Source organism: Nomia melanderi, chromosome 4 (genome assembly GCF_051020985.1).
Source record: "Nomia melanderi isolate GNS246 chromosome 4, iyNomMela1, whole genome shotgun sequence".
NCBI lineage: Eukaryota > Metazoa > Arthropoda > Insecta > Hymenoptera > Halictidae > Nomia > Nomia melanderi.
This window is the reverse complement of record NC_135002.1, coordinates 10,290,827-10,313,986: the sequence shown is the minus strand read 5'-3', so window position 1 is coordinate 10,313,986 and position 23,160 is coordinate 10,290,827. Positions and strand designations below refer to the sequence as shown.

The window sequence follows — 23,160 nt, the reverse complement described above, 5'->3', positions numbered from 1 at the left end:
GAATTCAGAATATTTTCTTTATTATAACGGTTAAAGCAGTATTTTTTTATCCTTAATTTATACGCTCGAATTTATGAAATTTTTATCACAACAATTATATATTATATAGACTTACACTATTCGAACATGAAGAAATTGTAATAAGCAATGTTACGTAACATCGCTTATCATTACAAAATAGGTATTAGTTTTGGGAGAAGGCGTTCGATGACGTACTTTTTACGAAAAAGGTAATTCACAAGAAAGTAGAATAAGGAACGACGCCCACGCGTATTACAGCCCTGACAACGTATGATATCCGCCGACAATGGTGTATCGAGTGCGCAAGCAGGCGAATCAAGACGAGCACGGTAGGGCAGCGGCGCGCGCGCGCGCACGTTTACTTGGTTGCGTTTGCGTTGAACTTTGCCTAGACTCTCTCATCGATTGCTTTTTAGAAAACCAAGTATAATCAAATACCTCTTCCAGGACACATAGTCAGTACAGTTGTAATGTATTAGAAAGTAAAACCACCGCGTGCGATCCATCGTTGATGTTCCTTGTCCGATCTGCGCGCAAGTACGGTCGCTGATTCTCACCTTTGCACACGCAAATCAGTCGAGCCGCAAAATCATCGAATAACGGCAGCCATCTTTGCTCCTCTGAAAACGGGCTGTGGTTTGTGACAGAGAGACAGTAGTGGTTCTTCATGCGGTTCACGCGACCATCCTGTCGCCTATGTACTCTACGAAAGATTGGGAATCGTTCTTAAGTGCGGCTAATTAGAAGAACCAAGGAACTCGTGTCACGAATCCGGGCTACCGAAATATGACAATGGAGACGCCAAGGGAGCGCGAGATTGCCGCGGAGGACAGTATTAAGGTAGTCTGCAGGTTTCGACCTTTGAACGACTCCGAGGAAAAGGCTGGCTCTAAGTTTATTGTGAAATTCCCTTCCGGCGGCGAAGAAAATTGCATCTCCATCGGGGTACGTTTCATACACGTCATACTCTTTTTTAGTTATCATGCTCGTTAACCAACCGTCCAGCTTACGTGTGATGTCACCGTGCACAGCTGACAGCTGCTGTTGGTCATCCTATCCGTGGTGCGGTGCCTACGGGCCGCATGTCATACTCTTAATGTCGATTAATCGTTTTTTCGTATACTTCCCGATGATTCATATTTGTTGTTTGCGGCGAAATCGATTTCGTTCTAACTCCGTTGTTTCTCGTTCCCGCAAACGATCTTCTCGCCTTAATGCAACGCTATTTGCACTCGTTAATTGAAACTTCATTTCAAAATGGGTACACACCCGAACACTAACAACGATGCTACCTCTTTTCGAATCGTGGGAGGGAAACGATTGTTTTCTTAATAGAGCTGTTTCGTCTTCAAGTAACCGTTAATTTCACGAACTTTTGAATGTTCGAATGTAACTGTTTTGTGAAATGGATGTTTCATTAATGTCTCGTTCATTAAGTTTTAATATGATCAATAAGCTTGCTAAAATTAGAATTCCAAATTTTTTTTTGCTACCTTATATTCCTGACTTCATAGTTTGCTACTATGTTTTTAAGGAGAAGCTGGTACATAAATGTGTATGTCTCATTAAGCTCAGTTGTATTGTATTTTTTTAACACTTGAAAAGTGAATTAGTCTGTGCTATGCGAGAAAACATAGATAAACCTCAAAGAGATTATCATCAAATGATTTATTCGATGGTTGTATGTAGAAAATAAAATTGTTATTAAATGTATTTTTATATGGATTTTGTTTTGTGAGTATATTGTTTCGCACATAAGCTTTTTCATCTTCTTTGATGCTTAGAAAATATATTGCCATTGTATCAAGAGGCTCATGAAACAAAGCTTTATTGAATGCAATTGTTCCCCCTTTCCCATGTTCTTCAGCATACATGAAAGAGGTATAAAAGTGTATATATGATCCTTGCGGAAATCAAACAATCTTTCATACTTTCTGAACATTTTCAGATTTAATATTTTTAAAGAATTTAAATAACAAAAGAAGTTTAATAACTTAACAAAAAGAATATTTATCAATTTTCTCTATTTTTTGTGTAATAGTAGCTTTTGTGCAATTCATATTTGATTTTAATTAATGAAACTTTTTTAACATATATAGGGTGTCGTAAAAAAATGTTACCACACTTCAATTATTTATAAAGTATTTATTAAATATTGTACAATTTGCTTTCAATGTTAAAATAATTAAAGTGTGGTAACATTTTTTTGCAACACCCTCTATTTTATTTGTATTTGTATATAGGCAAATCTTTTTACATTTGTATATAGACAAATCTTTTTACATGGTTACATCCAATTGTTAATATTATATTTTTTTACATGTTTTGTAATATAATGTTGTAACATTATTTCAGGGAAAAGTATATCTTTTTGACAAAGTATTTAAGCCAAATGCTACTCAAGACAAAGTATACAATGAAGCAGCTAAATCAATTGTCACAGACGTGTTGGCAGGATACAATGGCACTATTTTCGCATATGGTCAAACATCTTCAGGTAAGTAGTAATTTGTAATTAATATAAAGATAGTGACCAATTATGCTTGTTAATCTTAAAAGTAAAAGTAGGTTTTTTTGCCAAGAAGTCTTTCAGAAAATGTTGAAATAAATAATCAATTAAAAGTTGCTACTGTGTTATCTAAATTATCTATTCTATATTTGAATAGGAAAAACGCACACAATGGAAGGTGTTATTGGAGATTCAAATAAACAGGGTATTATTCCCAGAATTGTTAACGACATTTTCAATCATATTTATGGTATGGAAGAAAATTTGGAGTTTCACATTAAAATATCATATTTTGAAATCTATATGGATAAAATAAGAGATCTACTGGATGGTAAGAGTCCCACTATTACAATTTGTATACTTACTGATTCAAATATTTACAATTTGATTTCTTCTTTCCTTGTCATTTCCATTCTGCTTACCATTTCTGCTTTTGCTTTCTCAGTGTCAAAAGTGAATTTAAGTGTACACGAAGACAAAAATCGAGTTCCATTTGTGAAGGGCGCAACAGAGCGTTTTGTATCTAGTCCTGAAGAAGTGTTTGAAGTTATAGAGGAAGGAAAGTCAAATAGGCATATTGCTGTTACCAATATGAATGAACACAGTTCACGTTCTCATTCTGTGTTCTTAATAAATGTTAAACAAGAAAATTTAGAAAATCAAAAAAAGCTATCAGGAAAATTGTATCTTGTTGATTTGGCTGGTTCAGAAAAGGTTGGTTGTACATCAATTTTTTTATGTAGTTCCTTTTTTCACATTGCATGCAAATAATATATTTACATTATCTTAGGTTTCTAAAACTGGAGCAGAAGGCACTGTGCTCGATGAAGCGAAAAATATTAATAAATCACTATCAGCGCTTGGCAACGTAATTTCAGCTTTAGCAGATGGAAACAAAACTCACATTCCTTATCGTGATTCAAAGTTAACTCGAATTTTGCAAGAATCTCTGGGTGGCAATGCTAGAACTACAATTATTATTTGTTGCTCACCAGCTAGCTTCAATGAATCCGAAACAAAATCGACTTTAGATTTCGGTAATATTATTCATTAATCTATATAGTACATTATTTAGAAATGAAACATTCAAACATCTTATTCATGGACAGTGCAAAATAATTAAATCTTTATTTTATATATCTGTTTAGGTAAACGTGCTAAGACTATTAAGAATGTTGTATGTGTCAACGAGGAATTGACAGCTGAAGAATGGAAACGTCGCTATGAGAGAGAAAAAGAAAAGGCAGCTAGATTGAAAGGAAAAGTTGAGAAGTTGGAGGCCGAATTATCACGGTGGCGCCAAGGTGAAACAGTTAAACCTGAAGAACAAGTTAGCTTGGTTGAAGGACCAGATGTTACAACTCCAATTAATATGTCTATTGAAGGTAATTCTACAATATTAGCTATGAAGATAAGTATGTACCAGTTTGCACTTAAAATTGTAATATCTTCTAGGTAAACTTGACGATGGTCCAATGCCAGCCACACCTGGTGGCATCTTAATGGCTGGTTCCTTGTCTAACGAAGAGAGACAAAAACTGGAAGAGGAACGTGAAAGACTCTTCCAGCAATTGGATGATAAGGACGAGGAGATTAACCAACAGTCACAGTATGTTGAGAAACTGAAAGAACAAATGGAAGAGCAAGAAGAATTAATTGCGAGCGCAAGACGAGATTATGAACAACTTCAACAAGAGATGAATAGAATACAACAAGAAAATGAAAGTGCTAAGGAAGAAGTTAAAGAAGTTCTGCAAGCCCTTGAAGAACTGGCTGTTAATTACGATCAGAAATCTCAAGAAGTATTTTCACTATACTAAATAGTATATTGTTTGGTGAATAGTTTGACAATAGTTTTACACTTTTATATTTCCAGGTTGACCAGAAAAACAAAGAACAAGAAGCTTTAGCAGAGGACTTATTAGCGAAACAAACCGAATTGAACACTACAAGTTCAGAATTGCAACAGTTGCGAGATATGTCCGCTCATCAGAGGAAACGTATTGCAGAAATGTTGGCGAATTTCCTAAAGGATTTAGGCGAGATGGGAGTTGCTATTGGCGACGAAAACTTGAAGGTAAATGATTCGTTTAAATGTTTAAGATGCGAATCTGGAGATATAAGGAAAATATGTGATATTTCGTAGGTTGTGCCGGAAAGTAATGGTAAACTCGAAGAGGAATTTACAGTGGCAAGACTTTTCATTAGCAAAATGAAATCAGAGGTGAAGAATTTAGTACAACGTTGCCAAGGATTAGAAAGTTTCCAAGTAGACTGTAACAAGAAAGTAAGCGTTCGGTTTCGTAGTCTTTCAATTCATTATAGTTGATTTGTATAATACTAAATAATGTTTATTGATTTATGTTTCAGGTTGCTGAATATGAAAAGGATTTGGCTGAATGTCGTTTATTAATTTCGCAACACGAAGCTCGTATGCAATTTTTAACAGAATCGATGAAAGTGGCAGAAACTCGTAAACGTGCTTTAGAAGAAGACGTTGATGCTTTGCGTGAAGAGTGCGCCAAGCTGAAAGCTGCAGAACAAATGCAAGCAGTTACGAATAAAGAAAAGGCGGAAGAAAAAGAAGCAGCGACAAAGATGAGGGTAGCACTAGAACAACAAATGGATCAATTGCGAGATGCTCACCAGAAACAGGTAAGTAAAAACTATAGTTATATTCAGATATATGACTATTTACTTCGAATAACATAATATTACAATTAATATTGATTCTTGGTACAGGTTGCTGCTCTTAGGGATGAACTCTCCGAAAAGCAAGATCTAGTTAGCGAGCTTAAAGATTTGAATCAGAAGTTCACGTTGGCACATCAACAAATGCAAGCCGATTATGAACGATTGAAACAGGAAGAAGCGAATAAATCAGTGAAATTGCAAGAACTAATCCTGCTTAACGAACGTCGAGAACAAGTGCGTATAAATTGGATTATTAGTATGCCGATACAGTTTAGAAAGTAAATTATCGCATGCTTATCGGATTGCAGGCCCGAAAAGATCTCAAGAGTCTGGAGGAAACAGTAGCCAAAGAACTTCAAACGTTGCACAATTTGCGCAAATTATTCGTTCAGGACTTACAGACGAGAATAAAGAAGACTATGAACTCGGAAGATAACGATGACGCTGTTGGTGCACTTACTCAGAAGCAGAAAATTTCCTTCCTCGAGAATAATTTGGAACAACTAACGAAGGTATGCGTTACAAACACTTCCAAGAAGTTAAAAAAAATGAAATATAAATTAATAAGAAATTCGTGTTTCTGATAGGTACACAAACAACTCGTGAGGGACAACGCAGATTTACGCTGCGAATTACCGAAACTTGAGAAAAGACTGCGGAGCACAATGGAGCGCGTAAAAGCCCTTGAAACGGCACTGCGAGACGCCAAAGAGGGTGCAATGCGAGACCGCAAACGCTACCAATTCGAGGTAGATAGAATCAAGGAAGCTGTGAGACAGAAGAGTTTGGCCCGTCGCGGACCTAGCGCACAGATCGCTAAACCAATTAGAGCTGGTCAACACCATTTAACCAACCTTAACGTTATTAGAACAGGAAATCGTGGTGAGTAAGAAATTTGAATATAGTTTATCATATTAAATTCATATATCGAATCCTTTCTTTTTTTTTTTTTTTTAGATGCAAATAATTAAACATCTACAATCTGATTATGAAATCGTGGGTTTGTTCGATTTTGTACGAATGGAAACGGTCCGGGACGCTCTACGTTTTAGAGTAAGTGGGTCGTTTGATATGTTTAATCTCTCGCTCATCGGTTCCACTAAAATAATGTACAACCACAATCATTAACAAATTCATACAGTTTCATATAAAAATATCTGAAAATATGATCACCATAAAAAAAACGAACAAACCTGGCGACAATTTTTTATTTACATTATTTTTTTTTTCTTATTAAGTAAATAGACATATGAACGTGAACATAAATATTATATTTAAAAAGGCCAATTAATTTTTAGTTAATCAATGTGTTTGCTGGTACAGTTTTGATATTTGTTTATTTTTTTCATGTTTCTATTCAGATATGGGTCACAACGTACAGTGATCGTGAGCATAATGCCAAACCCTTCACTTTTACAGAAAACGTATGCAAGAACGCTTTCATCGATGAAAAGAAAAGAGTTGCAGATACTTTACTTTGTAGTGCATACTCATAAATGTTACGATTATATAGTAAGGGCAATAGATGTAATATATCCGCAAGGAGCACCGCCAGTTCTTGTTATTTGTCTCAAAAAGAGCATGTACTTAGGTATATTCAAAATATGTGCATTAAGTTATGAAATTAGCGCTGCATGTCCCATCGACTTGTAAATAGTTAATTTTTATAAATTATTTAATTTAATATCATGCACGGTAAATAAAGGTGAATGTCTATCAAATAAACACGCTAAAGGCCTCTCGTAGAAAATATTTCGATTGTTTCTATCGGAATTTTTGTACTATTATGTGTCTTATTTATACAAACATCTTTGAAAAAGAAGGAAATAAAATGAATTACACGTATCTCAGGATACCAAGTATTTTCTTGAGATTCGTTCTATTATGATTTGACAGATTTGTCCCTGGCAGTTTTATTGGATCTGCTATTGAGATTAAAATTTGTGAGCAAATGAGGCAGTACTATTTAAGATTTGGTAGGTGTCGCTAACGTGAGATACGATTGGACATGCGGCCTTGAGAAAAATTGTAGGTATGATCGTGGCTTATAAGTATTTATAATTGTAAGAATTCTCTCCATTGCTATTAACGAAACACGTGACAACAAATTAATTTCCGACCTTCTGAGAGGACTCACTTAATCAAGTGTTAAGGTTGATGGTCGCTCTAAAGATTATCGAAGGTCCAAGAACCAATGACTTAACGAGAGAAACTTTTCGACAGAATAATTTCATCTCAACCTTCAATCACGTTTATTTTATTAATTATAAATATATATATGTATACATTATATATATAGATCAGTTTTCATTGCATCGATCTTTATATAATCATCTAATTTAAATTAATTTATTATCGCTTATTTTTGTTTATACCAGAGGCTTTTGTACTACATTTAAAGCCCTCAGTCCAAGGAAATTTGGTCTGTAGGAAAAAGTCTTTTGTTTTAGGTAAACAAGTTAGTTTACGTTTCTTCATATTGAGCATGTGCTCAGAAGTTACCTAAATATATAATGTACATCTAATTGTGAGCTATTGCACAGGTCTGCTTAAGTTCCTAAAACCTGTTGCAGGCCACAAATAAGTCGCTCACAGAGTTTTCGTTTTTTTCTTTCCGGTGTAGTCGTTGAGTACATTGTACACACAGAGACGCATATATGTGCATTTTTTTACTAAACTCTATTCTCTTACCTAATATTCGTCGATAAATAATGCTTTTTATGTATTTTTTGTAATCACTTTATTTATGATTCCCTTAGTAATTTGTGAGTCACACGTACTCGATATACTGTCCAGAACAGGAGAATTCTAAACATTTATTAATTTAAGGAAACATATAGCTTTCTGTAAACTGTGCGCAACAAAATGCCTGTTTATTCTTAATACAATGGAATCTTGTTACGCTCAGACGCTTTACGCTATGTAGAAAAGTAAAAAAAAGAATTAATATTTTGTTTATAAATCATTTTTCATTCTCTCTTTTTCTCTCTCTTGTTGTCGTGGACAGCGACAAAAGAAATCATGTTTTCACGTGAGATCATTTTGTCATCTTCCGTTTTTTAAACTTTTGTGATATCAAGGGTGAAATTGTATTTGCTAATAGGCAAAGACAAGTGCGTGGTGCATAATGAGTGCAATTATTATTGAAATATTCTTGTCAAATGTATGTAAATATAATCATATACCCCATTACATTAGTTTGGCAAACCAACAGAAAAGCAGTCCTATGCAAACTGCGCTACTCGCAAAAGGCTACAAGGTACATATATGTATTTATCGCAAAACAGTACACGCAATATTAACGCCTTAACGCCTTAATGCCTTAATGATCTTCAAAATATTGTCACATAATAATTTATTTTTCATTCGACTGTGCAAATAAGGTGTTGACACGCATTGATAAATTTTAAATTATGGTTCAACATTTTTCCTTGAGCAACTAATCATGAAGCAAACTGTCAACCAATTACATTGATTGTGAGCTTTGGGTATTGACTATTTTTTTTTACTAAATTACAATTTGTCCTTATAGACTATCGTGAAAAGGCTTTATTGATTTCTTCGACGTAGATAAACAATTGAATTCTAAGATGTTTATCCAGCACATTTATGTTATAATTAAAATAGAATAAAGCGACGACAGTTATTCAGGTACAAGAGTCAACAGCCTGTTATCTATTCAAATTAAATTTAGAATTGCATTTTCTTCGATTGGTGAGTGTCTTTTTTCGTGACAAGAAAACTTTAAATTTATCAATGAATTGTACAAAATATTTCCTAACAACCAAATATTCATTGAAAATAGACTTTTAATCGGAGATCCTCAATATGTGCACACACAAAAAGAACAGAATACCCGGGGGTTATTATTATTTTAATAATATTTCAAGCGTAATTAAAATTATAATGAAAAAAAAAAGTTGTAGTCAGTATGTATTCACCCAGAAAAGCAAAGATCACTGTTAAAGAGGAGGTTGATCTATAACTGCTGCCGATTTTTTTGTAAACTGTACGAAATATGCGAATGTGAAAGAAATAAATAAGTTGACATATGTAGATATTCGTTTCATTGTTTTTGCAACATGTCGAAAATGTGTTGTACAGATGAGCTGTGACAAATCCACGTAGCAATGCGCTCTATTACGTTACGTTTTATTAAAAAATTATTGTATGTCCCATTTGTGCGCTCATTCAATTATGCTTAACATCATATTAATTCTGGCAGTATAAGAATCTATATTGCAGCTGAACGATGTATGGCAAGATCTATTTGTATTGAAGTAGATTTGCTATTAAAATGCAATGGGATTAATAAATTCCTTTTCATTGCACATTCTATGTCCACATTGAAACAGTATGTATAATTTTTTTCAAGTCCTCAATCAAGTTCAGATCTACCTCATCTATAGCAGAGAATAGGATGGAGTAGAAGGTCTAAAAATTTTCTTAGACTTAGAAGGTAGATTTATCTTCAGGATCTAGAGAGACTGTAGCTAAAAGGTACTATATGTTACAATAAAAACAAACACATGCTCTCAGTGAATGGAAATTACTTTTAAGAAAATTTCATATTGCTATTCTTTTTATTATTATCATTACACAATTAACAAGATTGAAATGTTTGCATTAAGAATGTGGAATAAAATGCATTAAATTTTTATTCATTATAATACCACTTAAGTAATAATTCTTAGATAGCAAATTTATTTAATAAAATAATTTATATTACACATATATCTGCATTTCTTTAATACTCATACTATGGATAATTCTAATTTTATGTTTTGATCTCGTGCTAGAACTTTGATCTTACTTTAAAGATGAATGTAATGAATTGGAACTTAGAACAAAAATGTTTAGAAAGTACATTGTCATTGCGAGATTTACGAGCGAAATTATTTCCTTCGAAAGATCGAAAACTTGATCGTGCACCAACATTAAGTAAAGACAATTATACTTCCAAAACTTTGGAAGGCAATTGGTTTGAACGTAGAGCAATTTATATTCCTCAGCCTATTGATTGGAAAACTACATATAATATGGATTATGAATTTCACATGAATAAAACTTGGGAAGAAAATCGAATTGCAAAATGGGATAACAAAATTAATCTTGAGGTATATAAATAATCAGCAAAATTAAATTATAGTTTTAAATAAATAACACAATAAACCTGCTTATGATAGAGGTTTTAAATGTTATCGTTGTGTCTTTATATTTTGATATAAGGGTTTAACTAGAGAAAAATTACTTAATCATAAAAAGGAATATTACAACAACATGACAACAACCTATGATTTGTCTTACAATATTTTACCAAAAGGTCTTGAAGAACCTAAGATCAGAACATATCACCCAAGGTATATGTTATTTTTCATATCAGTTCGTAATTAGTGATGTTTCATAAAATTATATCTTTTACTTCAAGAAAACGAAAATGGATCCCAGAACAAGATCTGACAAGAAATTATGGTAATTTAACGAACTTTGGTCTGAAGGAGGCAATAAATAAAGATTTATATGAAAATTCGAAAGAAGGATTAGCCAAAAATCGATGGAACACTATTTACAGGGAAGAAATTAGTCAGTTAGCGGGAATAAATATTACGCCAAACACTCAGTAAGTTTTCTTTAAAATAAATATATTTAAAATCTTTTCCACTTTTAATCTATTTACGCTAATGTTAAATGTCTTTAAGATTTAACAGACGAACAGTAAATTTTAATGTACCCGATCTTACACATTTTAAATGTAATTTATTAAATATGGAACCCTGTTTACTTCCATTTAAAGTTAAGAACTTAAAGGAAGATTTAAAATTAAAATGTGGAAATGCTATATATATATGAATTAATTTGTTACAAACTGTACGAATATGATACTTCATATAAATATATTATCATGTATATTTTATTACATTATTTTGATGCAATATTGTGATATAATAAATATGTTTACAATTTTACAAATGTGCAAAAAACCTTAGATTTATGATTTATACATGTAATAAAATTTTAAATGCAATATAAGCCTTAAAAACTAAGCTCTTATCACTTTTGTTCAATTTAAAAGTCGCATTTAAATTATTAGTACAGTCTTATTGTTGTTTAGTTAAGAGAAAAATAATTGATATATGGAAGCACAAATATACAATTGAAACCTAGTTTACTTTAAAACTAGATTTCAACATTCTAGTTTAATCTTAGAAAAGATAAAAACAAATAAAATAAGGATCAGAGCTGAAAGAAGAGTCGTTAAAAACAGAAAAATAAAGAGAGAAAAATGAAACTGAGAGAGGAAGGAATACAATGTTTGTTCCAAACTGGTATGAATGGACAAATATAATATTAATATGAAAGAATAACTAAAAGTCACACAAAAAATAGAAATGCAAAATATGTAGAAAAAACATAATGGATGTTTCATATCTGGAAGGCAAGGGAAATGGGTAAAAACAAAATTAAAGAAACTTGTAAAGTTAATGTAAACAAACTACTGATGCGCATTATGTATATTATAATATGGAAACCATCTTTCTAAAAACAAAAGACGCAGAAAGAAATACACAAAAAGTAACACTTATTATAACAACAGTATCCTTAACAATATCTATGATCAATTTGTTAATATATTGTGAAGAAGTTAAATCGTATAAATAAGAGTTATTATTATAAAATGAATGTTACTTCACATTGTTTTAATTTGTTGGCTTAGGTACATATCTCACTAATGAACACATATGAAAAAGTTTTCATTCATTTTAACTTCAATGATTTAGAATATTTTGCAGTACTGTAACATGCCAGTATTTATGTAGATTATTGTCTGAATCCAATTGATGAAAAAAGGGACATATACAAAACAAACTTATTAATTACTCTTATGTTACCTTATGATACAGACAGAGATCTATGATAACAGAAAATATTATATTGGCAGTGTTAACATCTGATTACTCATCAGGTTAAAGAAGTTCTGTTTCATAAGTTAATTACTGTTTAATAAAACTTTACTGTGTAGTAAAAGTAATCTATCTAATTACTTTAATTAAGACAATAATTAATTAACAAATCGATATTTGGAAAACATCTGTTTTTCATGGTGAATCTCACCTTCTTCAACAGACCATACTTTGCAGAACATCATGTATATAAATGGTAATATTAACTAGGTAATCTGTAACTAAGTAATCTTTACTATAACTAAGTAATCATATAAAAAATTGTAATTTATATTCTGGTTAACGTAATAATGTAGTCCAGAAAACTGTTATATTTAAAATAAGGGAACCACATAAAACAACTGATAACCAAACTGGAACTGTTACAACAGTTGTGTGACACGGAAGCGTTTGTATTTCAGAGGGATTCTTAATATCATTTTCATTTACCGTTTGTGTCTGTAAACACTGATCCATAAAAGCAGAACCATTTTTTTGACCTGTCTGAAATAGTAATAATTTCTGTGGAGTATACATATTAGATGATGTAAATTTCGCTGCCTGGTTATTAACTGAATTTTTTAAGTCTGGAAATGGGAACTGCAGACTTGATTGATAGAAGGTTCTATTAGGACTAATATTAGTTTGTTTTGTAATGTGATAAGATTGATTAAAATCTGACATAATCGAACACTGATCGAATTCATGTATGGATGGTTCCCTAGATGGATAAAAATTAGAACCGACAGAACCGAAACCAGAACTTGGGCTGGATGATCTAGATAATGATGGTGGATCCATACCATCTTGCCAGTATCCATCAGTTACCCATGTTGCTTGAGTAACTGACTTTGATTTAGGTGGGGACAAACTATTCTTCTTACTCAAGGTGCCATTTAATCTTTTAAAAAGCTTGGAAGTTTCTGTGCTATATACTTTTCTTTCAAAAATCTTCGGTGCTTTATTTTTTATTGTATACTTCGATTTATCTTCACTCAAAGATAATGTGCTTAAGATACTTAAACTGTCATTCAATGAACAGTTTTCAGCCATATTGGTTTTATGTGTAGACAGAGACAGAGAATTAAATAATAGGCTGTTATTATTAACTGGTGTTGTTGTTAATTGTGATTCTTGATTTGTGCTGTAACGTTTAAAAAAAATACCACTACTTGAAATAATAGTGTTTGGTGCTGATAGTATGTAGATATTAGTAACAAATTAAAAAATATTACTTACAATGGAATTTGAAATAGTGTACGTTTATTAATTGATTTACCCATATAAAATGGTATAGACTCATTCGTTATATTCGGTGAAAATTTATTACTAATTGATTCACCTACATCACTTGTGATTTTAGTATCAAAACTATGTTCATCATCTGAAGTTGTCATGTACGAACCAGATAACATTGTATTTTTAGAGGAAGATCCTAGTTTTTTGAATGACATATTTTTATTCATTGTACTTTTGTGTGATTTAGGCTTAATATTAATAAAGCCTATAATTGAAGTAAACAACATTATCTAAAATGAAAAATTAAATAAGTTTTTATCAAAGCATAACTGTAAATGCAATTTATGTAATTTATTATCTTACCATGTGATATTGAGTTATATATTCGAAAGAAAACCATTTATTATGTAAATTTAGTTTCATTATCTTTGAGTCTTTATAAGGTAAAAGTATAATAATACAGATCCATAAAAACATAAGCAATATATCAGAACTTTTTCTTCTGGCAGAAGCTACGCAGCAAGTACAGAATTGAAAAAATAATCCTCCGATTGGCAAGAATATGAGATCCATGTTGTACACTACCATAGAGTCAAAAATTGTTGAAATTATTCTGAATATTGGTTCAGAATATTTAGCATTCTAAGAAAGATAAAAAAAACTTACAACATCAGTTTAATCTTTTTTACAAGATACATTATATATACTCACATTAGTAATTACATCAAAAGGTTTTTGCTTAAACAGCAACATTTTATATTCTGCAAGCCATAATGCTTGTTTGTATAATATATTATTTACTGTACTTTTACATTTTGTGCACAGTGGATATTCCTGTTCTAAACTTTTTTTAAATTGTTTTACTTCCCGGTCATAATTCCTATCATTTGTAGGTACATAGTTTGACAATTTTGATAATTTTAGGGTTTCATTTTTTGTACATTGATTACAGAGTCCATTTGTTGAAACTTTATTAATTTTTGTACTTTGATCAATAGAGCAATACCTCTTGTTATTATATGTAGATGTTTTGTATTGTTCTGGTATGCTATATGCATAATCACCATTCTAAAATTTGATATGAAAAAATGATAGAAATTATTTTTCAAAATGCACATGAAATTAATTCCAAAAAAATACATAAAAGAGAAATCTATATATGTTACAAAGATATTTATTTCACATATTTGCATAAAACAATTATAATAATAGCTCAGGAACACTAATACAACTTTTATTAATTGTTGCTGTAAATATTGTATTTTATAGAGATTAATATTTTCTTTTGAACTAGTGTAAAGATATTATTTTCATTATTTGAACTATTTAGTATTAATATGTAATAATTTTAGTAAATAATATAACGAAATATATTTTTTAAACACATATAAAAAATATCGCATAAACAGACATATTATTTATTATAGATAAAATCTACCCGCGTAAACGAAGCTATTATTTCCATGTATGAAAAGTGCCCGCGTAAATCTCGGGATGACTGTACTTTGAATAACATGTTGCGTTAAATTTTAACTTATTTACCTTGGAAAAGCCATTATATTGTTCACAATGTGGGCATAACCACCAATTTAGTTGCTGCCGCCAAATTTTACTATTATTATTGCAAAACCAGCAGTTTAGCGTTACGGGCCATCTCAGTCTAACATATAAACGAAATATTATGTGTCAATTATATTGTATTTTTAAAAAGAGTAATGAAATTTAATGATTTACTTACTTTAGCTTTAAGAGAACTGTGCAGATAGTAACTATTATAAACAAAATAATTGAAAAAATTGGCATAAAATCAACTAATAGATCCAATTCCATATTAAAGGTAGAGTTTCTTCACCTTAACCTATATGACTATACCATAGACGAGGAATAAGGTAGACCTTTCATCTGCACTCATCGTGTAGGGTTAGTGTTGTAACAACACCACAGAGGAACTGTACAAAGATGACAGCTTTTTCGATACAAATTTTCAGTTCGCTTGCGTTTTGAAGTAGTATCATATTTTATAAATACTTTATATAACAAAATTTTGAATATTTATATTTTTTCCCTAAATATTACTATATATTATATTACAAACATAATTAAAAATCTCTATGTAAAGTACTTAGTAATCGATTAATAGAAAATACATTAATCGATTTTATGCGTATCGATAGGATATGACTATAGAAGTCGATAGTACAATTATCGAGTTCGACGTAAAATCGAGTATAGTAGGGTTTGGTGACAAGCAATTCTTATAATAGCAGCAAGTATAATAATTAAATTTTGATTTCATGATCTGTTTCTTTTCATAAGTGAATGATCTTATAAGAAAAAAGAATTAATTATTATTTACAGTTGATTACAAGTAGTGAGTGCGAAAATGACGCTCACAAATAAGGCAAGTATATAAATTTGTGTACAATATAATATTTTATAACAATTTTTAATGTTTTGAATATTTTAGATGGAAATAGATGAAAAAATTGCGAAGGGTGAAGGTTTTAAACCGTATTATATTACCAAAATTGAAGAACTACAGCTAATTGTAGCTGAGAAAAGTCAAAATTTGAGAAGGTTACAAGCACAGCGCAATGAACTTAATGCAAAAGGTATATTTGTCTTAACCTGGATTTTTCATAATTATTCATTTTTATACTTTAAAGCAACTAATTTCCATGAAATGTTTAACCATTGATTTCAGTACGTATGTTACGAGAGGAATTACAACTTCTTCAAGAACAAGGATCCTATGTCGGAGAAGTTGTTAAACCAATGGATAAAAAGAAAGTTTTAGTTAAAGTACATCCAGAGGGTAAATTTGTGGTGGATATAGACAAAAACATTGATATTAATGATGTAACACCAAATTCAAGAGTTGCGTTACGCAATGAAAGTTATACTTTACATAAAATCTTACCAAATAAAGTAGATCCACTAGTGTCTCTTATGATGGTAGAAAAAGTACCAGACTCTACTTATGAAATGGTTGGTGGCTTAGACAAACAAATTAAAGAAATTAAAGAAGTAATAGAACTACCTGTTAAACATCCTGAATTGTTTGATGCTCTTGGAATAGCACAACCTAAAGGAGTACTTTTGTATGGACCACCAGGTAAAACAATAAGCTAAGGAAACTATTGTCTTGTTTGTTGGTCAGAAAATAATATTGTATTTTATAATTCAATTTTAGGCACAGGAAAAACTTTGTTGGCAAGAGCAGTAGCTCATCATACTGAATGTACATTTATTCGTGTGTCTGGTTCTGAATTGGTACAGAAATTCATTGGTGAAGGTTCTCGAATGGTCCGTGAACTCTTTGTAATGGCAAGAGAACATGCACCATCTATAATATTCATGGATGAAATAGATTCAATTGGAAGTTCTCGTATTGAATCTGGGTCTGGTGGAGATAGTGAAGTATGCTTTATACTTTCAATTCTAAAGTTTACTTTTGTATATATTATACTTTTTTTTATACTTATGCCTGATAAATATTATGACTAGGTACAAAGAACTATGCTTGAATTATTGAATCAGTTAGATGGTTTTGAAGCAACAAACAATATTAAAGTCATTATGGCAACAAACAGAATTGATATATTAGATCCTGCTCTACTTAGACCAGGACGTATTGATCGAAAAATTGAATTTCCACCTCCAAATGAAGAAGCACGTCTTGATATTTTGAAAATTCATTCAAGAAAGATGAATTTAACTCGTGGCATTAATTTAAGAAAAATCGCAGAGCTTATGCCTGGTGCATCTGGTGCAGAAGTTAAGGTACTGGGTATTATTTGTGCAAGAATGATAAAATATTTTTACATTATTTGTTTATTGTATTTACTTTATTTTTAGGGAGTTTGTACAGAAGCTGGTATGTATGCCCTTAGGGAACGTCGCGTTCATGTTACCCAAGAAGATTTTGAAATGGCTGTAGCAAAAGTTATGCAAAAAGATTCTGAAAAGAATATGTCCATTAAGAAGTTATGGAAGTAAATAGTCAGACTTCACTACTTCAATATTGTTTACATTTTTTGTAAAACCATTTATGAGATCTATATTACTTCACATAAAATAAAATTTATGATTCTAAAAAGAAAGGATTATTCCAAGATATATACCATTTGCGTGAAGATTTAGTATTAATTATTTTATAATTATTTAACTCTCCTTAATAGAATAGAATATACTAGTACATTTTTAATGAACGAATAATCTTTATTAATTGGAGATATATTTTTTATTTTATGTAAGAAATATTTTAATGTTCTTATTTGAGGAGTTTAAACTATTACAATACAGATTATTTCAATATTTCCAAAAATAAAAATTCTGTATTATGTAGTATGTTAAAGGCTTTGTGCTTATACCCCCACCTTCAGAACGGTCGTATGTGGTCGCATGCGGCGAGCATTCTTTGGTTACTAAGTTTTTAATATTGATATATTTTCAATAGAAGATAAGATTGTTTATAGTGAAAGATGGGTAAGAAGGCAAAACTTGGAAAGCAGAGGAGAGATAAATTCTATCAGTTAGCTAAAGAAAGTGGTAAGTAATTATTTGCGGTTAATACATTCTCGTAGTTTGTATGAGGTTAGTGTTAATAAGGTATTATATAAAAAGCTGTCAGGTTCATTTAATTTTATGCAAATTTTTAAATAAAATGTTAATTTAAAAATTCAATTTTCTATTTTTGTTAGTTATTTCATAGAAATAATATTTCTCATAGGTTATGTTTTATAGGTTATAGGTCACGTGCTGCTTTCAAATTGATTCAGTTAAACAGAAAGTTTGAGTTTTTACAAAAGTCTCGAGTATGCATAGACTTATGTGCAGCTCCTGGAGGATGGATGCAAATTGCTCGGCAGAATATGCCAGTATCCTCCATAGTAATAGGTGTAGACTTGTTTCCCATAAAGCCAATTCCAGGATGCATCAGTTTAGTGGAAGATATCACAACAGATAAATGTCGGGTTTCAATATCTCGTGAATTAAAGACTTGGAAGGCTGATGTTGTGTTACATGATGGAGCACCAAATGTTGGTAAAAACTGGCTTCATGATGCATATCAACAGATTGTTTTAACTTTATCAGCTTTAAAAATGGCGACACATTTTCTGAGATCAGGTGGATGGTTTGTTACAAAAGTTTTCAGATCAAAAGATTATCATGCATTAATCTGGGTTTTAAAACAGCTATTTAAAAAGGTATTTAACATTTTGATTATAACAATATTATTTGTCTTATGAAGAGATTTAATTATCAAATTTTATTTAAGGTACATGCAACTAAACCTCAAGCATCACGTACTGAATCTGCTGAAATATTTGTTGTTTGCCAATATTACATTGCTCCTGATAAATTAGATCCTAAATTTTTAGATCCGAAATATGTTTTTTCTGAATTGGAAATAGAACCAAAAAATAAATTAAATGTTTACAATCCAGAAAAGAAAAAATTGAAGGCTGAGGGTTATCCAGAAAATGATTATACTTTGTATCATAAATTGTCTGTGAAAGATTTTATAGCGCACGACAATGCAGTGGAAGCATTGCAGGATGCATCTGAAATTGTTTTTGATGACGAAACTATAACAAACCATAAAGCAACAACCAATGAAATTAGAGAATGTTGCAAAGACATTAAAGTATTAGGTAAAAAAGACTTGAGAAGTTTGCTGAATTGGTGGAAAACAATGAAAGAAGTTTTGAAAGAAGAAGAACCAGTATCAGAAAGTGCAGTTAATGAGCCAGCAGAAGTGGAACCTATGACACAGGAAGAATTAGAGGATTTAGAAGATGAAGAGATTACAAAACGGATTGAAGATCTCAGAGCAGAAGAAGCTAGGGAATTGAAGAGAAAGAAGAAAAAAGCTAATAAAGAAAGACAAAAATTAAATGAACGTCTAAATTTAAAAATGGTTCATAAAGGAGATGAAGGTCCTGTACTGGAAGGAGAAGACATGTTTAGTTTGAAAGAAATTAAGACATATCAACAATTAGAAGATATTACAAATCAGCAACCTGATTTGGTAGCAGAAAGTGATGTAGATTCAGACAGTGAAAAAAGAAAACCAAAAAAGGTTAAATACAATAAAGATGAAGGACAATTGGACAGCACTGGATTATATTATAAAACAGACGATAGTGAACCAGAGGATTCAAGTGATGATGATTCAGAAAGTGAAAAATCAGGCTTAGGTACTTGTGTATATAATACATATATTTAGTAAAAAATATCCTTATATTTACATACTTACTTTTTATTATTAGGTTTTGATGATTCTGATGATAACGGTGAAGGTGAAGTTCAAAAGAAAAAGAAGAAAATTGAAGATGATTCAGAAAATCCATTAATAACTGATTTAGATTATAGAGATAAAAAGACTAAAAGAATTCACAAAGCTGAACTATGGTTTGAAAGAGACATTTTCAAAGATTTAGAGGATGAAAAAGATGAAGACTTTGAATTGGATAAAATGGTTGAAGAATACAAAAAGAAGGGCGGTCGCATTATAGGAGATGATTCAACAAATAGTGAAAAAGAGAATAAAGTAAATAAGAAGAATATAAAAGAAAATGCTGTTGAAGATGATGTTGATAGTACTGAAGACAGTAGTAATTCTGACTCTGATTACGATATGGAAGAAATGATGGTTTCAAATAAAGGAAATAAGACTAAAGTTCACGCAAAAAATGGTTTCACAGTAGTTTCACAAACAAATGGTGAGTATATTACTGATTTTACATTAAAAAATAATTTATTCATTAACTAGTTGTTCTACTGAACAATGTATGCACAGATGTCAAATCAAAGAAGAGGAAACGTTTGTCAGAAGAAGATCTGGCATTGGGTTCGTTATTAATTCAAAGTAAAAAAACTCGAAGAGATTTGATAGATTCAGCTTGGAATAGATATGCTTTTAACGATGAACATTTACCTGATTGGTTTGTACAAGAAGAAAATGAGCACATGAAGAAAGAAGCACCTGTACCCAAAGAACTCGTCGATGAGTACAAGAAACGAGTAGAAGATGTGAACGCTAGACCAATCAAAAAGGTACTGGAAGCAAAGGCAAGGAAGAAGAAACGTGCAATACGCAAATTGGAGAAAGCAAAGAAAAAAGTGGAAGCAATAATGGATAACGCAGATATTAGCGATAGAGAAAAAGCAAAACAAGTGCAAGCGTAAAGATCATTTCTTTATTTTATTTCGTTTTAATAACAGATTATTCTTTTACATATATTTATATACATTTTTACTTTTAGGTTGTACAAGAAAGCGCAGAAACAACCCAAGAAAGACGTTACTTACGTGGTTGCAAAGAAGCACATGGCACAGAAGAAAGCAGCGAGACCAGCTGGTGTAAAGGGACGTTACAAAATGGTCGATCCTAGAATGAAAAAAGATTTACGTGCAGCAAAAGCAAAAGAAAAAACTAAAGGACGCGGGAAAAAAAGTCGCGGCGGCAAACCGCCGCGAGGAAAGCCTAACAACGCTCACAAAGGGAAGAACTTAAAAAAATAATCTATAATTTTAACAATTTCTCGCTACTCTGAAAATTAGACCTTTTACATAACGCGATGAAGCAGCAAAACAACATAACACAAAGTATTTTTTTCGATGCGCAGTGAATGTTGTTGAACAATCCATTGAATTTCTGTACATATGGTACATTTTGTACATATAGATTTATGTATTGAAGTACACAAAGGCTGAAATTAAAATATTTTGTATATACATGCTTGTGTAATGAAGTTTATTCATTACGTAAATTATTCTTTTTATTATCAATATTTATTAATATAGGTAATGTTTACAATGATTCGTAGTAATTATTCAATTTATGCCTTAATTTGGAATCAATGTTAAGTCGAATACAGACAAACATTAACTACCTGTCGATCTCCGGACTGAGATCATTCGTGATAGACTTCGGTGTGCAAAGTATGTACCTATACACAGCTTCCCCCACTTTTGCTTGTCGGTTACCGGCGGTGCTAACGGCATCTCTGCCAGGTGTATTCCATACATCGAACATTCTGATGCAACCGTGAGCTGCGTAGCATCGGGACACCGCGGTCGATGTCAAGGCTCAGAGCATTTAGAAAGATCATTCCACGTCGATATTGTTACAATCGGAGCACCATCAATAGAACTTTTTTTTCCTATTTTTGGTGTGTCGCCAAAAGTCGCATCACCGGCTTCCTACATCGTCACTAACCGGCGAGAGACTTTCCAACATGCGTCTATCGATGTATATACATACATGTAACCCTTTGACAACTCCAAATGATTTTTCATGTTCTCTCTCTCTCTCTCTGTCTCTCTCTCTCTCCCTCCCATTTGTTTTTACTCCCTCTTTTTTTCATTCACTTGTTCGCCATTCACAAGGTCATCGCTAGTTCAAACGTTCTTATATGACGCGAAACCACCGGTACTGACGTAACCATGCAGGAGCGACCCACTGCAAGAGTCAATGTCAAGGCCGAGCCTAGTAACACGTATAGGTTTCGTAACGCAACGAAATTCTGCTCTGTCACTACATAAAAAAGCAGATCGAATGAATCGCGATATTTTTTTTTTGTATTCTGATCGCTGGCCTCTCTAATATTAATTAGTCGAATACAAAACAAATTAGTAGATAATCAAGCAATTAATTAATACAAAATTTCCATTTCCTCCTCGTATATTGGGGGTGCATTGAATATGATGGCTGAATCTGATTAATGTAAAGCTGAAATTTGAAACGTTTTGGAATTACCGTGGCTATCACTGTCAATCTTGTTACATCATTCACATGTTTCACGTTTTGATATCCGATCCCTTCAACGATGGATATCTGTGGTATCTGTTGATTATCATGATCATGATGATTATAATTACATTATCTTCGATCTTCCTGCAACCCTCATATATTATTTGAGTTAGCGGCAGGATTAAATCGTAACGATAAGACTATTTCGATTAAATCACAGACTAAACGCAAAATACGATTATCGTTTTATTTATTAATTACATTTGATACATCAGCCATTTAGTAATGTCATTTTGAATCTATCACAGGTGTGACAATAGAAGGAACTCGTTACAGTCCGACGATGAAAAATTGTAAATGAAACAATAAGTCGACGGTCTATAAATACGTGAAGGTATGAATATTGATATCCGATATCACAATGAAGCTGCGTTCCATATGGATTTCAATTGCGACGCGTTCCTTTCACTCGCGTCTTTCTATTGTTGCGTTGGGACGATTTTAGAAAATCGTAATAGGTTTAATTTTAAAGGACACCGACAGATCCCGAGAGACAGTGATCTTCACTTGTCCCAATTCGCCCTGCCCAAGCCAAGTTTGCGTTCGGCGCCAAACATTTATAGGCGCTGCAGCCGATTTTCATAAATCTTCCCGCGTTACCCGGGAACTTGAGAATGCGAAGATTCTTGAACTTCCGGCTTTCATACGTTTCAATGTTTATCAACCTATAACTATAATTCTATCAACTTGATCGACTTTAAATGATTGCTGGATACATCACGGTAATACGATTCAATCGATCAATCATAATTCATATTTTACGCAATAAGTTTGCACTAGTAGCGGCTATAGAAAACAAAAATTACTATGCAAATCTTATTTTCATGGAGAAGAAACTTTTTGGAAGGCTTCTGGTTCGAAAGGCCGGTTACGTTTTCTTGCTTCATGCGAACTTGGAAATAACAGACTTCGGGGATGAACTCGGTGCGACTCGA

At 32.0% G+C, this 23,160-nt stretch overlaps 5 protein-coding genes across 6 annotated transcripts; 4 read left to right on the top strand and 1 right to left on the bottom strand.

Annotated features, from left to right (window-relative positions):
• Positions 1-291: 291 nt before the first annotated feature.
• Khc (kinesin heavy chain) lies at positions 292-9,280 on the top strand. The gene is made up of 14 exons (XM_076367003.1): positions 292-966; positions 2,377-2,518; positions 2,688-2,861; positions 2,976-3,244; positions 3,321-3,567; positions 3,679-3,915; positions 3,986-4,332; positions 4,407-4,607; positions 4,677-4,817; positions 4,901-5,185; positions 5,273-5,458; positions 5,533-5,736; positions 5,812-6,106; positions 6,644-9,280. The coding sequence occupies exons 1-14, from the start codon at positions 808-810 to the stop codon at positions 6,718-6,720; spliced, it is 2,964 nt and encodes a 987-aa protein (XP_076223118.1). The 5' UTR covers positions 292-807; the 3' UTR covers positions 6,721-9,280.
• Positions 9,281-10,361: 1,081 nt separating this feature from the next.
• LOC116429608 (uncharacterized) lies at positions 10,362-11,080 on the top strand. Its single transcript, XM_031982727.2, has 3 exons — positions 10,362-10,584; positions 10,653-10,844; positions 10,924-11,080. The coding sequence occupies exons 1-3, from the start codon at positions 10,505-10,507 to the stop codon at positions 11,072-11,074; spliced, it is 423 nt and encodes a 140-aa protein (XP_031838587.2). The 5' UTR covers positions 10,362-10,504; the 3' UTR covers positions 11,075-11,080.
• Positions 11,081-12,465: 1,385 nt separating this feature from the next.
• Positions 12,466-15,246, bottom strand: LOC116429606 (uncharacterized). Its single transcript, XM_031982724.2, has 6 exons — positions 15,143-15,246; positions 14,947-15,064; positions 14,116-14,472; positions 13,768-14,046; positions 13,405-13,694; positions 12,466-13,309 (listed from the first exon to the last, which is right to left on the bottom strand). The coding sequence occupies exons 1-6, from the start codon at positions 15,232-15,234 to the stop codon at positions 12,466-12,468; spliced, it is 1,980 nt and encodes a 659-aa protein (XP_031838584.1). The 5' UTR covers positions 15,235-15,246.
• Positions 15,247-15,563: 317 nt separating this feature from the next.
• On the top strand, positions 15,564-17,507 carry Rpt6 (26S proteasome regulatory subunit Rpt6). 2 transcript variants are annotated; one of them, XM_031982726.2, is made up of 7 exons: positions 15,564-15,674; positions 15,763-15,805; positions 15,872-16,016; positions 16,109-16,519; positions 16,598-16,824; positions 16,912-17,187; positions 17,263-17,507. In XM_031982726.2, exons 2-7 carry the CDS (start codon positions 15,788-15,790, stop codon positions 17,401-17,403), a joined length of 1,218 nt encoding a protein of 405 aa, XP_031838586.1. In that variant the 5' UTR covers positions 15,564-15,674; positions 15,763-15,787; the 3' UTR covers positions 17,404-17,507. The 2 variants fall into 2 exon arrangements, with proteins under 2 accessions (XP_031838586.1, XP_076223119.1); XM_076367004.1 differs by having other exon boundaries at positions 15,569-15,670.
• Positions 17,508-17,643: 136 nt separating this feature from the next.
• On the top strand, positions 17,644-21,232 carry LOC116429605 (pre-rRNA 2'-O-ribose RNA methyltransferase FTSJ3). The gene is made up of 6 exons (XM_031982722.2): positions 17,644-17,955; positions 18,151-18,614; positions 18,686-19,607; positions 19,680-20,132; positions 20,210-20,594; positions 20,676-21,232. Exons 1-6 carry the CDS (start codon positions 17,889-17,891, stop codon positions 20,932-20,934), a joined length of 2,550 nt encoding a protein of 849 aa, XP_031838582.1. The 5' UTR covers positions 17,644-17,888; the 3' UTR covers positions 20,935-21,232.
• Positions 21,233-23,160: the final 1,928 nt, after the last annotated feature.

Bases quoted from the DNA above. Each gene is read 5' to 3' on its own strand.
- Khc (XM_076367003.1), top strand. From the start codon at position 808: ATGACAATGGAGACGCCAAGGGAGCGCGAGATTGCCGCGGAGGACAGT. The intron at 3,245-3,320 runs GTTGGTTGTACA...ACATTATCTTAG, and splicing joins ATTTGGCTGGTTCAGAAAAG to GTTTCTAAAACTGGAGCAGA. The intron at 4,608-4,676 runs GTAAATGATTCG...GATATTTCGTAG, and splicing joins TTGGCGACGAAAACTTGAAG to GTTGTGCCGGAAAGTAATGG.
- LOC116429608 (XM_031982727.2), top strand. From the start codon at position 10,505: ATGACAACAACCTATGATTTGTCTTACAATATTTTACCAAAAGGTCTT. The intron at 10,585-10,652 runs GTATATGTTATT...TTTTACTTCAAG, and splicing joins ATCAGAACATATCACCCAAG to AAAACGAAAATGGATCCCAG. The intron at 10,845-10,923 runs GTAAGTTTTCTT...AATGTCTTTAAG, and splicing joins AATATTACGCCAAACACTCA to ATTTAACAGACGAACAGTAA.
- Rpt6 (XM_031982726.2), top strand. The intron at 16,520-16,597 runs GTAAAACAATAA...ATTCAATTTTAG, and splicing joins ACTTTTGTATGGACCACCAG to GCACAGGAAAAACTTTGTTG. The intron at 17,188-17,262 runs GTACTGGGTATT...CTTTATTTTTAG, and splicing joins CATCTGGTGCAGAAGTTAAG to GGAGTTTGTACAGAAGCTGG.
- LOC116429605 (XM_031982722.2), top strand. From the start codon at position 17,889: ATGGGTAAGAAGGCAAAACTTGGAAAGCAGAGGAGAGATAAATTCTAT. The intron at 18,615-18,685 runs GTATTTAACATT...ATTTTATTTAAG, and splicing joins TAAAACAGCTATTTAAAAAG to GTACATGCAACTAAACCTCA. The intron at 20,595-20,675 runs GTAAAGATCATT...TTTTACTTTTAG, and splicing joins AAAGCAAAACAAGTGCAAGC to GTTGTACAAGAAAGCGCAGA.
- LOC116429606 (XM_031982724.2), bottom strand. From the start codon at position 15,234: ATGGAATTGGATCTATTAGTTGATTTTATGCCAATTTTTTCAATTATT. The intron at 14,473-14,946 runs GTAAATAAGTTA...ATCAAATTTTAG, and splicing joins AATATAATGGCTTTTCCAAG to AATGGTGATTATGCATATAG. The intron at 13,695-13,767 runs GTAAGATAATAA...TTTTCATTTTAG, and splicing joins ATATAACTCAATATCACATG to ATAATGTTGTTTACTTCAAT.